This window comes from Agelaius phoeniceus, chromosome 21, assembly GCF_051311805.1.
Source record: "Agelaius phoeniceus isolate bAgePho1 chromosome 21, bAgePho1.hap1, whole genome shotgun sequence".
Taxonomy (NCBI): Eukaryota; Metazoa; Chordata; class Aves; order Passeriformes; family Icteridae; genus Agelaius; species Agelaius phoeniceus.
This window is the reverse complement of record NC_135285.1, coordinates 9,188,512-9,204,316: the sequence shown is the minus strand read 5'-3', so window position 1 is coordinate 9,204,316 and position 15,805 is coordinate 9,188,512. Positions and strand designations below refer to the sequence as shown.

The following is a 15,805-nucleotide window of genomic DNA, read 5'->3' as shown; positions in this document are numbered from 1 at the left end:
TGGGAGGTCATGAGGCTCTGCTGCATCCTGGAGGGAAAATTCCTGCCCTCAAAGCAAGCCAGGTGCTGCTGCCAAGTCCATCTGCCCTCTGCTGGATGGGCCCTGGGGCTCTGAGCCTGCTCCCAGCCTGCCCCACCCTGCTCAGAGGATCCCCAGAGGATCCCTCTGTCCCCACAGGCTCCTCTCTGCAGCAGGGATTGATTCCCTGCCAGGGGTTTGGTTACAGGAGACTCTGCCTGCACTGCCCAACCTCCCCACAGCCTCCAGCCTTGACTTTCTCAAGGGTTTCAGGGTTGGGCGCTCGGTGTTTTCTGCAAATACCCCTCCTAAATATTTCATTCTTTGACCCAAATTGCCAGTGTTTTATTTGCAGATCACCCTTGGTTAGAGAAAAGCTGATGCCTGTTGCACATTTGGGGGAAAACTGAAATCAAAGATGTGCCCAACACCACAGCAGTTACTCAAGAGTTTTAAGACTACAAATGAGATCCCCTTGTATTCCAAGACTGCAGCTTCCCTACCCTGAGTTTACTCCTACTGGGGGAAATAAATAACAAATAAGAAAAGAAGTGGCTCCCTTGTGCCATTTCTACCTGCAAGGAGGATTCTTTTCCCAGGTTTTACCTCTTCCATGTGACTGTCAGGGCTCTTTGGCCAGTGATCCAGAGCATCTCCTCATTCCCTCTCCCCATCTGAGGAGCCTCTGTGCCAGCTGCTCACCCTGAGTGCAGTCAGGAAATGCCCCAGGGCTCTGGGTGCCGTGTGGATGTGCAGCACTGCTGTTATTGCTGTTATTTCTATTATTTCTGTTCTTTTCAGCCCATTGCTCAGCTGTCAGGCTGGATTGTGGAGATGCAGAGCTGGGGTGACACAAACACAGAGCATCATCTTCTGCCAGTCAGCCAGACAAGCACCTTGATGCAAAGGGAATTTCTCTTTACTGCCACAATATTGTGTGCAGCTTTTGGAAAGGAACAGTTTTGCCACGGAGGAGAAAACTGCAGGGTTCTTGTTCTGGAGCAGGGCTGTGTTGTGCTCAGGGCCTGTTGGGAGGTTGAGATTTGTTGTGCTCTGGATGGAGCTCATCAGTGCCTCCCAGCAGAGCAGGGATCAATCCTGTCCTTGTGGTTCTGTGTCCTCAGGCACAGAAGGAGCAGAGCTGCTGGGATTCCCTGGTCCTTCCCTGCCTGCAGGAGCAGGGTGAGCAGATGGCCCTTCCATGGATGGGCACACAACGGCCTGGCACCAGCATTTTATGGCCCAGTCATTGTAAATAACTGATATTATTTGCTTTCTCTATTTGGAGAAAAGTATTGTTCTACCCCAGTAGCAACTGGGAAAACAAATGCCACCATTTATCAGGCAAGTGCTGACAATAATAGAGGTCAAGTGGATTTATAGTGCCAGAACCCATTATGTGTTTGAAGACTAATTAAAGCCTTAAATGAGATGCTTCTCCTACTGGAGGATTCTTTTTTTTTTTTTTCCCTTCTTTCTTTTCCTGCTGCTGTGCTCGTTCTCCCCCTCCCCCTTGCCTCTGTGAGAGCTTTGCTGTAATAAAGGAGCAGGAGGCTGCCAGAGCTGCCCTGATGAGATGGCAGCAGAGGATGGCTGGGGATGCTCTGGGAGCACTGGGCCCTATCCCCACTGTCACCTGGGGGCTGGGAAGGGTTTCCAGACCAGCATTCCACCCCACACAATGGGCTTGGCTGCTCTGATGCAATTATCCTGGGCAATATTTAGAGTTGTCTGCCAGGATCAAGCTTTGGGTCTGTGCAGAGGGGGGAGATGCTGTCCAGGGCTGACAGAACTCACCCAAAAGCCAAGTCACTCTCTTGGCTAATACAGGCACAGGGGGAAATGACCTTTTCATGAGAATACAGCACGTCCTGATGTGGGTTTGTTGTGTTTGGGGTGCCCAGCCTGTGCTCTGTGGGGCTGCTCACCCAGCAGGGCTGCAGGGGGCTGATGCTGGCTCCACAACCTTTCCCTGCTGCTTTTCCTTGGAGTCCCCTGTCAGGTTGAATTCTGGCTGCTCTGGCACAGCCCCCCCGAGGGATCCAGCCTGTTCCAGCTGTAAATACAGAACTGGGGCTGTGTCTGGGTGGGGGGGCCCTGCTCTGCTGCTCTTGGAGCTGCAGGAGAGGGGGCAGAGCTGGGGCTCATCAAAGCTCATGTCAGCCTGATGAGAGCTCCTGCCAGGGCTCCCTGAGTCCCTGCCACACATGTTCAGCCTGATCTTATCAAATGCACTCTCTACACATGTTCAGCCTGATCTTATCAAATGCAATCTCTACACATGTTCAGCCTGATCTTGTCAGCTGCAATCTCTGGGAGAGGGAGCTTGTCCATGCAGGAACAAAGCTCTGTCTGCCCAGCTTGTCCTAGTGCTCCTTTCCATGAGATGATCCCATCACCACCCTTGATAAACCTTCTGTGTGTTCTCTGTGGCTGCAGATTAAAGACAAGAATGTGAAATCCGTTAAACTCGCCTCAGCAGCCAAACTGCAAAAGCAAAAAGTTGAAAAAAAAAATTTTTCAAAAATCCCCTTGGTTCATGGTGCTGTTGAGATCATAGATGGGGAGGAGGAAGAGATTTTGAAAAAAAATATTTAAAAAAGGAGCAACACCCCTGAAAAGAGCAACATCCCAGGAGCTCCAGGAAAACAGGGCATGAATGCAGCCAGTCAGGAGCCTTGCTCAGCTGATGTTCACAAGAAGGTTTCAACTTGCTCTCTTTGAGACCTCAGTAAACCTCCAAGACAGAGAGAGCATTTAGAAAGGCCCCTGAGGTTTTCCATTTCTCTGCAGCAGGCTTGGTAAACATGCCAATAAATGCTGGAGAGAGAGAGAGAGAGAGGGGAAAAAAAACCTTCCAGAGGAGCAGACCTGGGTTTTGAGCTGCTCAATCCTTCACATCCCCACTGCTGCTGTGGAGCAGCCCTGGGGAGAAGGAGGCAGAGCTCAGCTTTGGCTGAGCATGAAGTGGTGCTGCAGGTATTTCTGGGCAAAATAAGTTGGGAGAGGCTGAAAGTTACATCTGGAGCCATCTGAGGGAATGGAGACAGAAAGTTAGAGGGACTCCTCCTGCCATCCATCCATCCTGTGGGATGCTTGTGAGTATGGAAAGCTCTGCTCTCCTGGAAGGTGCATGAGGATGTGTGGGATGAGAAGGGGAGAAGCTCCTACGTGTCTGGTGGGATTTGCTGCTGGTGTGGATCCAGTTTCTTGTAGCCCTGGGTGATAGGGACCCTCCTAATGCTGCTTGTTTTAGTGGTGGTGAGTGGAGACAGTGCCCCCAGCACTGGCTGGGATTTCTGGGAGAAACAGCTGAGTTGGATGAAGTTTATTTGTAATTCTGAACTTCTTCCTCTCTCAGCTCCAGTGTGTGCAAACCCCACACAGTCACAGACAGCCACCAGCATCAGAGCAAGAGAAGATGAGTTGTTGTGCTGGGGCAGGCTCAGCTGCCTGTGTCTATTAAATTAACAGCAGGCAGGTTTTCTCTGCTCGCAGATTAATGGCTGCTGGCCAGCAGTTCAGTGCTCTGGGAACACACAAAAGCACCTGGGGATGGAGGTGTGTAATTAATGACTCTTTAGACAGCTGGAAGTGATGTGTGTTTATCTAACTGGGCACACTTTGCTGCTTTCTTGCTTTCCTGGAAGTGGCTGTTAAAGGGAGCGTTGACGCACGCTCACTTCCAGGGCTGGGCTCACCTCTGGGACCCAGATGTGCCTCTCATCAGGTGTTTGGAGGTGACTTTTCTTCCAGAGCCACCTTTGCTGCTGTGGGTTGTTCTGAGGGAAGCCACGAGCAGCTGTGGCAGTGTCCAGAGGGTGTAACTGGGAACGGCCCAGCCCTGCTGTCCCCTCCTGCCCGAGCAACGTGGCAGCACCAAAGGTCCTTCAGCCAGGCCTGACAGCACCCAAAGGTCCTTCAGCCAGGCCTGACAGCACCCAAAGGTCCTTCAGGCAGGCCTGACAGCACCCAAAGGTCCTTCAGCCATCTCACAGCCATCTCCTCCCTCTGAGGGTGGTGGGAATGTGGTGGAGCAAATGGAGTTTTCTGCAGGGATGGGGTTGTTGGGCTGCCCAGGCAGTCGCCACCCCTGGAGGTGTTCAGGGAGTGACTGGATGTGGCACTCAGTGCTCTGACCTGGGTGACAGGGTGGGAATTGGTTGGATTTGAGGTCTTTGAGGCCTTTTCTGACACAAATGTTCTGAGCTGCTGGCAGGTGGGCCCCTGGCTTTGTGTGCAGGGATGAGTTTGGTGGGAGCTCTGCCTGCTCCTCGTGACGTGTGTTCAGTGCCTGTTCCCCACCTCCAGCCCTGATGTCAGTCCCCTGAACTCAAAGCCTGGTAATGAATCACCTTAAAACAAAGCTGGAGCTGGTGTGCTTTCTGGAGGGGAGAGGCAGAAATGTGCAGAAATGTTTTGCTGATTGGAGTCTTTATGGCTGCAAGCAGTAAATCCCTTCATGGTGGTGGGGCACAGACATCAACTTCAGGTCCCTTTTGGCTGAACTGTGATGTGAGTTTGTGACCATTTATTTATTATTTAAATAATAAATAAATTTGCTATTTATTTCCCCCAGAAGGAGCAAACTCAGGGTAGGAAAGATGCAGCCTTGGAATACAAGGGGATCTTATTTGTACAATAAGATTACAACTCCTGAGTAACTGCTGTGGTGTTGGGCACATCTTTGATTTCAGTTTTCCCCCAAATGTGCATCAGCTTTTCTCTAACCAAGGGTGATTTGCAGATAAAAGACCCAGCTGGTCTGAGCTTGTATCTTGTGAAGCTGAGCTTCTCAAAGCAGAGCTGTCCTTGGAGTTGGTGCAGTTTGGATCCAGCTGTGGTGGCATCTGGAGCCCTGGCTGAGCTGGGTGTGCTGGTGGAGGATTCCCTGGAGCCTTTTTCCATTTAATCCCCATGCTCTGCTTTCAGCCAGCCTTGACCTGTGAATTTTGTGCCTTTTCTGTGCTGTGCTTGCCCAGTGAGCAGCTGTGTGGCCCCTGAGCTCAGAGGGGCACTGGGCTGGGCTGGGGGAGCTGAGCTGGGGTTTGGGGAGGTGGCTGCTGCAGGAACCACCCAGAGCTCTGTGGTTTCTGTTCTCAGGGCTCAGCACAGGGATCCTCCCTGCCCAGGGTTTCCCCTCCAGCCTGGAAGGTGTCACAGGACCCCGAGTGCAGAGTTTTGGGCTCTGCCCTGTGTGGGGTTGATGCAGTGGGGTGTCACATGGGGATCAGCTCAGCTGAGCCTTCAGGGAAGGGCAGGAGCTTTCCCAGGTGTGGTGAAAGCATCCCAGGGCCTTTTGGTACATCCTGGCTGTTTGTCAGCAGGGCGGGAGCAGCTGGATGGAGACTGGAGGTAAAGAGGGTTTGGAAACCAGGAGTGAACTGTGTTTCACCCACTCTGTTGTTGTTGGAATCAAACATCAAAATCTTATGAAATCCCAAATAAATATCATAAATCCTGCCAAGTTTTGATTCCTCTTTCAGGTTCAAGGCAAGATTTTGTTCCCCTTAAGGCTGGGCCTATGATAGAACACATTTGCTCCTTCACTTAGTTTTCCAGCCTCTGTGACTGTAGAGAAAAGCTCAAAGTTGAGTCCCAGAAACATTCTTTCAGCTATAAACATGATGATAAAGCAGAAAATCCACAGATGTATTGAATTGTCTCTTTGTTATAATTTTTCTCAATGCCTGTCCCATGGCTTTTGTGGTTTAGGGTGAGGTTTGTAACTCCTGAATTCCAGAGACCTTGTCTGAGATCAGGGTCGTGGTGTGACCTGGCTGCAGCTCAATGGCCAAAGGCTCACACTGCCCTGTGACAGAGCTTTAAAACCACCCAAAACAAAAGGAAAAAAAACCCCAAATTTGAATCTCAAGGCCAGCACAGCTGCATCATCCCACCCCTTTGACTTTTAGCTAACCAGAGCAGGGGATCTGCCGTGGTTTGGGTTCTCTCTGTGTGACATTTGCGTGTTGGTGACACCCCCCTGATGTGAGAATGTTCTTTTGCAGGAGCCAGGCCAAAGAGGCTCCAGAGGAACAGCATGGACAGCTTAGACCTCCTCAAGTTCCCTTCTGGAAAGGTAAGCAAAGATGCCTGGCCTCAGAGATTTTCGGTGGGAATCAGTTGTTTGTTGTTGCCTGGCTTCATTTGCAGGGAAATATGCAATTAGCAGATATCACTGGAGTCAATGGGAATAACCAAAGAGGGTTTCTAGAGAGCTTGGAGGAGAGGAACAGCTGGTCTGACTCAAAATGCACTTAACACTCAGAGCTGGAAAGTCACTTCTGGGCTTTTTTTGAACAAGCAGCCCTTGATTGGAAGGATCATGGTGAGCAGCTTAGCCCTGAGTGCTGCCAGTGCCTGTCACCCCAGTGGAGTGGCACAGAGGGAGATGGAGCCCTGCAGGAGCAGAGGGTTTGTTCCAGGGTTTGTTCCAGGGGTTGCTTTGCTCCTGGGAGTGTCAGATCTGAGCAGATCAGAGTTTGCTCTGTGTCCCCAGGGCTGCTCCTGCAGCAGCTGGAGCCTCTGAGCCCTTCCAGCCCCAGGGATCGTTTCAGCCTCTCAGGAAATGCTGCTGCTGCTGCCCAGGGGCAGCCCTGCCCCTGCAGCCATGCTGCCTTTTTGGAATGATTTTGGCACAAATCATCCCCATTCACCCAGTGCTTTCCAGGCACAGCATTTCCAGAACTGTCACAGAGAGGAGAAGCTCACCCAAGCTGCAGGTGGGTGCAGGTGGTCAATGGGACACAACCTTGAGAAACCATTTAGGTACCTAAAAATCCCAGCAAACACTGGGAAGGCCAGGCAAAAGCTCCTCCCTGAATCAACTCTCTTTGGAAAATAAATTCCAAATGTCCTGGTGTATTTTGATCAATTCTCCCAGTGCCCCTTGGCCATTTTGGCTTTTGCTGCTCTCACCAACGTGACTCCATCCCCGGGGTGTCGATGGCAGGGACAGCAGTGCCCAAGGTCAGGGGACATGGCTGGTGTCCCCATGGAGCAGCAGAGCCCTGAGGGCTGGCCAGGGGCTGGGCTGCTGTGTGGCTGGCTGTTCATGCTGCTGGCTCCTGCTCTTGGCTGTAAATGCTGAGCATCACCCAACAGCTCAGGCAGGGTCAGGGATTTCAGGGGTTCTGTGGGAGGATGCAGCAGGCAGGAGCTGTGGGGTCAGTGTGAGCACTCCTGTCCCCTGCAGTGTCCTTGGCAGCTGTGAGGTCACCTCTCCCTCAGAGTGCTCTGGGTGCAGCTCCTCTGCTCTGTCCCACTGGGTACAGCCCTGGGGGAGCTCCTGTGTGACCGTGCCCACGGGGGATCTTGGGTGAGGGGAGAGATGAGCATCTCACTCCATGGTTCAGAAGGCTTGATTTGTTATTTTATGATATGTATTACATTAAAACTATACTAAAAGAACAGAAGAAAAGGTTTCATCAGAAGGCTGGCTAAGAATAGAATAGAAAGGAATGATAACAAAAGCTTCTGTCTTGGACAGAGAGTCTGAGCCAGCTGGGCTGTGATTGGCCATTAATTAGAAACAACCACATGAGCCCAATCCCAGATGCACCTGGTGCATTCCACAGCAGCAGATAACCATTGGTTACATTTTGTTCCTGAGGCCTCTCAGCTTCTCAGGAGGAAAAAAATCTTTTATGGAGGATTTTCCATAAAAGATGTCTGTGACACTGCTGTGCTTTGTGCTGTGGTGGGAGTGAGAAGGAGCAAGGAGTGAACCCATGGGGTGAACCCTGACCTCTCCAGCATCCTCTGAGTGTTGTCTCTGCCAGAAATGCCTTCTCTTTCTTCTCTGCCAGAGCCTTCAAAGCCAGCACAGCCCCCTGGTGCCCCACTGCCATGAGCCCCTGCCCCGTGCCTCTCACAGGGCTGGGACACAGGAGCCCCCCTTGGTTCTGAGCTCCAGCACACTGCAGGACACTGCTGCCTGCTCACCCTGTGTCTCTCACTCCTGCATTTCATCTCCTCTGGTTTTGTCTCCCAGCCTCTTGTTTATTCCTTTGTGTACCAGACTAAAATCCCTTTCTCACACTCTGGGTTTCACCCTGAAGGTGCCCACGTGCTGCAATTGAGTCATCTCTCCTGTTGTCATGCACTGAGTGCTGTGAGGGCTCCAACCAAGGCACTGCAAGGCACTCTCCAGCTCTGATTTATGTTCCTGTGGCTGCTTTTTAAGATGTGGGCACTGGCCTGGCTGTGCTGGTGCCATCAACATGGCAATGAATCTCTCCTTCCTTCCCAGTGTTCCTGTTTGGGATCTCTGTCACCTGTGTTTCCCCATACCTGGGGTGTCAATCCTGGGTTTCAATCCTGTATTTCAGTCTTGTGTTTCAATCCTGTGTTTCCATCCTGTACTTCAATCCTGTGTTTCAATCCTGTATTTCAGTCCTGTATTCCAATCCTATGTCCCAATCCTGTATTTCAATCCCGTGTTCCCATCCTGCATTTCCATCCTGTGTTTCAATCTTCTATTCCAATCCTGTGTCCCAATCCTATGTTTCCATCCTGTATTTCAATCCTGTGTTCCAATCCTGTATTTCAGTCCTGTATTCCAGTCCTGTGTCCCATCCTGTGTTCCCATCCTGCATTTCCATCCTGTGTTTCAATCTTCTATTCCAATCCTGTGTTCCCATCCTGTATTTCCAGCCTGTGTTTCAATCTTCTATTCCAATCCTGTGTCCCAATCCTGTGTCCCATCCTGTGTTCCCATCCTGTGTTTCTGTGTCTGTGGGATGCCTGAGCATGAGCCCCACGTTACCAGTGCTCCTGTGCCTCTCCTGCTCTGTGGGTAGAGCTCCCCCAAACCCTGAGGCAGGCCTTGCTGCAGTGACTGTTTCTTGCTTTCCCAAGGAGCAGAATGGGGACAGCCACCACGTGGGAGAGCTGAAGATCTCAGGGAAGGAGTTCTTGTCGTTACCTGCCAGAACGAGGAGGCACCGGGAGCACCAGGCCAGCTCGGAGAGGAGACCCCAGGGATCCCCTCTGGATGCTGGGGAGCTCAGGGTGCAGGTGCCACAGTCGGTAGGAAGATGATTTTAATCTCCAGTGGGATGATTTTACTCTCCAGTGCTGATCTGGGAGTTCCTCATCTTTGTTCTTACCTCATTTCCAGCCGGGTGTGGGGGTGGCAGGGGGGCACTTCTGGCTGGAAAGGAGATTCTGAAGCTGTGCTGTTTGTTGGCTCTGGGGGCAGCTGTGGGCAAATCCTTTTGTCTTTTTGAGCCTCAGCATCACTGTCCTTTTGGCAGAGCAGTGGAACCAGTCTCCATCACAGACTGTGTCTCAGTGGTGACATTTAAACCTTCTCTTGAGGGACAGGAGCCTGGAGCTGAGCTTAGCTGAGTTTAGGATTGTCAGGATGTGATGCCTTGGATTGCAGGAAAGCACAGCAGTTTGGGTGCTTTGTGGAGCTTGGCTTGATCAGCTCCTGGGGCCCATGAGTGGGATTGGTGCCTTCCAAAGGCAGAGCCCTTCCCAGGATTTTGACACACAACCAGAGGTGCTGGTTTGCTGGTTGCCTCTGCCAGATGTGGGACTGTAGAAGTTCTGCCTCATGTTCTGATCACACCGATGGTCAATGTGCAGAGTGGTCTCTTAGAATCCATCAGAGATGGTAGAAATCATCATCCAGGAGCTTTTCTTTGGGAGCAGCACAGATGCAGCTCATTTCCTCACCTGGTGTTGGTGATTTCCAGGTTCCTGCTCTGATCAGTCTGGGCTCAGCTCCCTGGGGGATGGTGAGGATCCATGTCCTGGGCAGCTCCCCAGATGCCTTTTTGCTGTTTTTAACCTGAGAGTTCTGCTGAATTTGGGCCCTGCCCTTGGCTGGTGTTGATGTTTGTGGTGACACATGGCAAACACAAAGATTGGGGAGCTTCCCTGCAGCTGTGCTGGGTTTGCTCCCAGCCCTGGAAGCAGAGCTCACTCCCACAGTGATGGCACCTTCCTGCATGGTGGGAGGGGGCTTGGAGGTGTTTGAGCTCAGTGATCTCAGGTGAGAAAGCCCCAAACCCTCAGCTTGTTGCCAGGAGAGACAAAGCATGAATGATCAGTGATCTCATGGGTGCTGGAAGTATTCAGGTTTTTGCTTTGCACTGGGTCTCTAACACACTGTCACAGTTCTGTGATCATGCAGAGATTCCAGATGGAAGAAATCCAAGCCAGAAAAGATAGGCCTAGGTTTTGTTTTTCTTTGGCATTTAAGAAAAAGAGAAATTAAATATTTTCATGCTGGCTAAGAAAGAGTCAGAGCTGCAGAGCTTGGGATGAAGCCTTGGCTGTGGAGTGGGGATGCTTGAAGGGAATTCTGGCTCTGAGTCCTTTGTTCCTCAGCTGTGGATCATGGGGAGAACACATCCTGCTGTACCTGTGTGCATGAGTGTGTGGGCACATCCTTTTTTTACCACAGACATTCCTGACTTTCAGTTCTCTGGCCACTGGAGACCCAATTTTTACACTAACTGGAGTTTTAAATTTTTTTTTTAGACTTCTCTGAGCTCATTCTTCATTCCCAACAGTGCTCATGGAAATGGTCTGCTGGGAAAAACATTTCCTGCAGCTCACAGGTGCAAACATGATCAGTGAGAAGGAAAACAAAGCTCATCTGAGCCAGAGAGGAGCCAGCAGCATGGGGGCACACAAGGCAATATAAAGAGAGAAAAAAACCACCACTTCTGCCAGAAATAGCCCTGTATTTTTAACTCAGACATTCAGCCAGAGACCAAACAAGAGCCACGCTCATCAGGAGCTGGGGAAGGCATTCCTGAGGAGTGGAGCTGGGGGTCCATGGGCTGTGGCTGACAATGGCCCTGTGGGGCTTTGCCAGCCTCTGGTGACCCCTTGGCAGCACATGGGGGTTGAGAGAGGCCACAGGGCTCTGGGGTGGCTCTGGGGTCACTTCAGGGCAGCTTTGCTGTGTTGGAGCTCCCAGCTTGGCCAGGATGGACCTCAGGGTGTTCACAGTCAGCGTTGTCCTGTGGGTTTTGCCATGAGCAAAGCAACCCCTCTGTGTTCTGCTGTCACTGTTGGAAAGCTGCAGTTCCATCCATGGGAGCCTTTGCAGGCAAAGGGAGCAAACCCCACCCCAGTGGGAGAGAAGCTTTTCCTGGTCAGGCTGTTCAGGCAACAACTCCCCCTGATTCCTCATTTTGCAAGGAACAAAGCAAAAATTCTCTTTAATCCATGGTAAACTGTGAGTCCTTAGTTAGGGGTGATCTCTGCAGGTTGATCTGAGGCTTTCCTGGGGTGCCACAACCTCTGCTGTCCATGGCACAGGAGAACCCAGACTGTGAGCAGGGAAAAAAATTAACCCAGGTCCAGTGATGTGACCTGTGGGTGAGCCCTGAGCTCCATCCCAGGGCACATCCAGCCCTGAGCTCCATCCCAGGGCACATCCAGCCCTGAGCTCCATCCCAGGGCAGACCCAGCCCTGAGCTCCATCCCAGGGCACATCCAGCCCTGAGCTCCATCCCAGGGCAGATCCAGCCCTGAGCTCCATCCCAGGGCACATCCAGCCCTGAGCTCCATCCCAGGGCAGATCCAGCCCTGAGCTCCATCCCAGGGCACATCCAGCCCTGAGCTCCATCCCAGGGCAGATCCAGCCCTGAGCTCCATCCCAGGGCACATCCAGCCCTGAGCTCCATCCCAGGGCAGACCCAGCCCTGAGCTCCATCCCAGGGCAGATCCAGCCCTGCCCTGAGCTCCATCCCAGGGCAGATCCAGCCCTGAGCTCCATCCCAGGGCACATCCAGCCCTGAGCCCCATCCCAGGGCAGACCCAGCCTGGGGAGGTGCTGGGGATGAGGTGCCTGACTCAGAGCTCCTGCACTCAGCCCCATCCATCCCCTGTGTGCTGTTTCCCTCCCTCTCCCCGTGCTGTGCTGGGGTAATGCTGCTCTCCTGCCTCCTCCGGGGAGGCTCCAGGGGCGTGCTGATGGCTGTGAAGTTGTTGGAGCCTGGCATGGCAGGAGCCCTGGTGGCTGTCATTAGCGCTGGTGATGATGCTGCTAATTACCGAGTGCTGGGAAACTCCCCTTGGGAGGAGGCGGAGGGGAGGCAGGGAACGGGGCATGGAGAGGAGCCTGTCCCTCCTGGCAGCTCCGTGGGGCCCTGAGAGGAGGGCTCAGCCCGCAGGAGAAGCCGTGGGGATGCTGGCATGGATGGGAGCAGCCATGGCCCAGCTGCTGAGGAAGGTAGGAGAGCGTGGCAGGGCCCCTGTGCCTCCCACCCGCCTGCCACCCTCTGCAGGAGCTGCTGCTGGATGTGGTGCCCATGCAGGAGGCTCCTGACCCTCCTTACCCTGCCCAGAGTGGGAGATTTCCCAGCCATGGCCGGTGGCACTTGCAGGAGACGGAGCAGCCCTGCAGGCTGTGGGGATGAGCAAGGACAGGTCCTGTCCACCTGGAGCCCAGGTGTGCAGCTCCCCTGGGGATGCTCGGGGCTGTCAGTGCCCTGAGGAGGATTTGGGGTGGGAGAAGATGATGAGGGTGAGGTGCTTTTGGTCACATTTTTGCTCTGGTGCAGCAGAGCCCTGAGCAGGAGTGGCTGCATTAAAGCTCTGTCCCTGTGGCTGTGGGCAGCCAGATCCAAGTCCCTGCAAATCCCTCCCTGGGACTCGTGCAGTGCACACCTTTCCGAGTTCCCTCTCTTTTAAAAGGAACATCAAAGCAGGGGTTTTGTACTACATGAAACTTGCAGACATCAAAGGCTTGCTCATAAATTTAACCCCTCTCTCCACTGTGCTGAAGGTCAGAATGCTCCAGCTTGGGTTTGACTCGGTAGCAGATGTGTTTTAGGGGGTTATTAGAAGGTTACTGGAAGGATGGGATTTTTCTAACACCAGAAATCTCAGAGATTGTGTCCCTCACGCTCCTCTGTGCAGAATGGAGAGGGCCCATGGAGGAAAGGGGCTCTGTGTTCTGGAAAAGACTTCCTGGGGACCTGCCCCAGTTCTGGGCCTGTGTTTGAGGTCAGTGGCGCTGAGCATCAGCCAGAGCTCAAGGGCCAAACCAATTTATTGTGTCAAGGTCCAGCAGCTGGAACTAAACCCATGGAGCAAGGTAAGGATCAAACCCACCCCTGTCTGGATCTGTGCTCTGGAAATTCCTGGTCCTCAGGACTCTCCCCTTCCAGGCAGTGACTCCTCACCCTCCAGAGCTGTCCCCCAGCCTGTCCTCAGCCAGGCCCATTTATAGGCAGGGGGAAGAGGAGCTGTGTGTGACTGCAGTGATGACTTGCAGGGATGGCTGCTGATGTATTTAGACACTGAACGATTTTCAAGCACTCTGCATCTCCAAACATTCCCTGGGACAAATGTTTTTATAAGGCCTTTTTTATGATGACAGTGAGAGGCAGCCATAAAAGAAAGGAATTTTTTTGTAGGTCATACATCCCCACCCCACAGGCAGGCTGCCAGAGTTGTTTTGGTGGCTTTCTGTCTCAGGATTTATTGGGGGATTGTTGGTTGCAGGATGCTCATGATTGACCCTCCGAGGGTCAGCCCTGAGGGTGCTGGCAGGGGGAGCAGATCTGGAGGGTTCTGCCTGTCCCTGCTGAATCAGGGCTTGTCCAGGCAGCTCTTGGCTGTCAGGCGTCCCCATCCCTCCCCTGTGACTTCACTGGGAGCTGCAGAATGGGCTGGGTGGGTGCAGGGATGTGTCAGCCTTGGGGGCTGCTGGCCCCACTGCCTCCTTTCCCTGGCTGCCTTGTGCTGTTTGAGGGGAGATTGGCACTTCCCCAGTTCCCTCTGGAGCTGGGATGAGGGGTTTACAGCAGGCAGCCTTCACTGCATCCTCCCTGTTTGAGCATCAGCTTGGTCCCTGCTTCCTCTCCCTGTGTGTGAATGCCACAGCACAGGGGCAGTGCAGATCACACCCTCCCTCACCCCACAGCCTCCCTTTGCTCAGCTGCAGGGCTGTAATTATGCCATTAGTGCTGGTCAGACTTTCTGCTGTGAACGTGCTCTGAGAGGAAGGGAGAAGCCAGAGCCAGGCAGAGAGGAAAGGCAGCTGCTGCTAAATTTAAGACTGTTCCTATGACACCTGGAGGCTGCTGTGGTGGTGTCAGTCCTCTTGGAAGTGAGCAGGTAAACACAGAGCCTTGTTCTCAGAGTGCTTTATCTGCCTGTTCAGCTGCTGGGACCTTCCAAAGTGCTCGGGGCAGGGAGGCTGTGCTGGTTCCTGGATGTGCAGGAAAACCTGGAGAGCTCCAGCCTGACAGGTATGGGGAGGCTGTGCCAGGATTTGGGCTCTTGGGAGAAGCAGTCAGGGGCGTCTCCCCAGAGTCATCTTGGATTGTCTGACCTGTCTGAGTCTCTCTGTTGAGCTGTAGGGTTCTCTCATCTCCTGTTCTCTGGCTCAGGTGGGCTCCTTGCACAAGCCAGGAGAGGTGTAAGAACTGCTCCCCCAAATCTGGAGCTGCAACACAGCCAGAGCTCTCAGGAGTTCTGCAGAACCCTGACAGTCATTCTTCTGTGGGACTTTGGTCATGGGAGGCAGGGAAATAAATGTGGGGATGGAAAAGCTCTGCAAAAAGTGGCTGCAGGAGAAGGTGGGGGGAGGCAGCAGCGTTTTCTGGCTTCTGCTGCCTCTGCTGCATTCGTTGCCTCAGAGGCAAATTATCAGTTTCTTCCTTGAATATGAACAGCTGCCAGGTAATGAATTCCCCCTCTCTGTTTTATAATGGCATTAAAATTGGGATTTGCCTTAGTTTTCTCTGTAATTATCCAATGAGCCTGTGTGAGTGAGAGGGAGGCAGGGCAGAGCTGGCTCTGCTGCAGGCGAGTGTCGTGCCTGGGGGATGGAGCTTGGGAATGGCCCTTCCTGAGGGGCAGATCCAAGGGATTGAATTCCAGGGATTGAATTTAGGAATGGCCCTTCCTGAGGGGCAGATCCACGGGATTGAATTCCAGGGATTGAATTTAGGAATGGCCCTTCCTGAGGAGGAGATCCAAGGGATTGAATTCCAGGGATTGAATTTGGGAATGGCCCTTCCTGAGGAGGAGATCCAAGGGATTGAATTCCAGGGATTGAATTTGGGAATGGCCCTTCCTGAGGGACAGATCCAGGATTTGAATTCCAGGGATTGAATTTTGGAATGGCCCTTCCTGAGGGGCAGATCCAAGGGATTGAATTTAGGAATGGCCCTTCCTGAGGAGGAGATCCAAGGGGTTGAATTCCAGGGATTGAATTTAGGAATGGCCCTTCCTGAGGGACAGATCCAGGATTTGAATTCCAGGGATTGAATTTAGGAATGGCCCTTCCTGAGGGGCAGATCCAAGGGATTGAATCTAGGATTGACCCCTCCTGAGAAGGCAGGAAGCTTCCACGTGCTCCCTGGGGCAGGGCTGGTGTTGGCAGTGTCTGTTTGGGCTGCAGGGATCAGTGTCCCTGCTCTCCCCTGTCCTTTGGGATATTTCTGTTGCTTGCACTCTCTCTTTCTGTGTTTTCCCTCCTCCCAAGGCTGAGGTCAGGGAGGGGAATGGGAGACAGGATTTGCACAAGCCTGTGCCTGTGCCTCAGCCACACTCAGGGCACAGAGCCAGGGCTGTGCCACCTGCAGGAGGGTGTCCAAGCCCTGGCGTCTGCAGGGGTGGCACCAAGGACACCCAGGGACTTCATATTCCATCCTAAACTGGCTCCCTGTGGAGGCCAGCTCTGGGGCTGGAGAACTGTGAGGAAAAAGCCTCTTAGCAGAGGAATCTGCCCTGGGAGGGAGGTAAAAGCTGAGCTGGTTGTCCAAGGCCACCCAGCAGACTCATGCTGGAGGTCTGAAGGTCG

At 52.9% G+C, this 15,805-nt stretch overlaps 1 protein-coding gene across 5 annotated transcripts in view; it reads left to right on the top strand.

The window, feature by feature from the left end:
• Positions 1–15,805, top strand: part of GPSM1 (G protein signaling modulator 1) — a 66,903-nt gene that overhangs the window by 35,959 nt on the left and 15,139 nt on the right. For 3 of the 5 annotated variants that reach the window (XM_077189150.1, XM_054646413.2, XM_077189151.1), the window contains exons 10-11: positions 6,030–6,100; positions 8,881–9,051. In XM_077189150.1, the coding sequence (XP_077045265.1) occupies positions 6,030–6,100; positions 8,881–9,051 (242 nt within the window). Of the gene's footprint in view, positions 1–6,029; positions 6,101–8,880; positions 9,052–12,198; positions 12,221–15,805 lie in introns of those variants that run through there. The other 2 variants (XM_054646412.2, XM_077189152.1) reach the window with 2 other exon arrangements.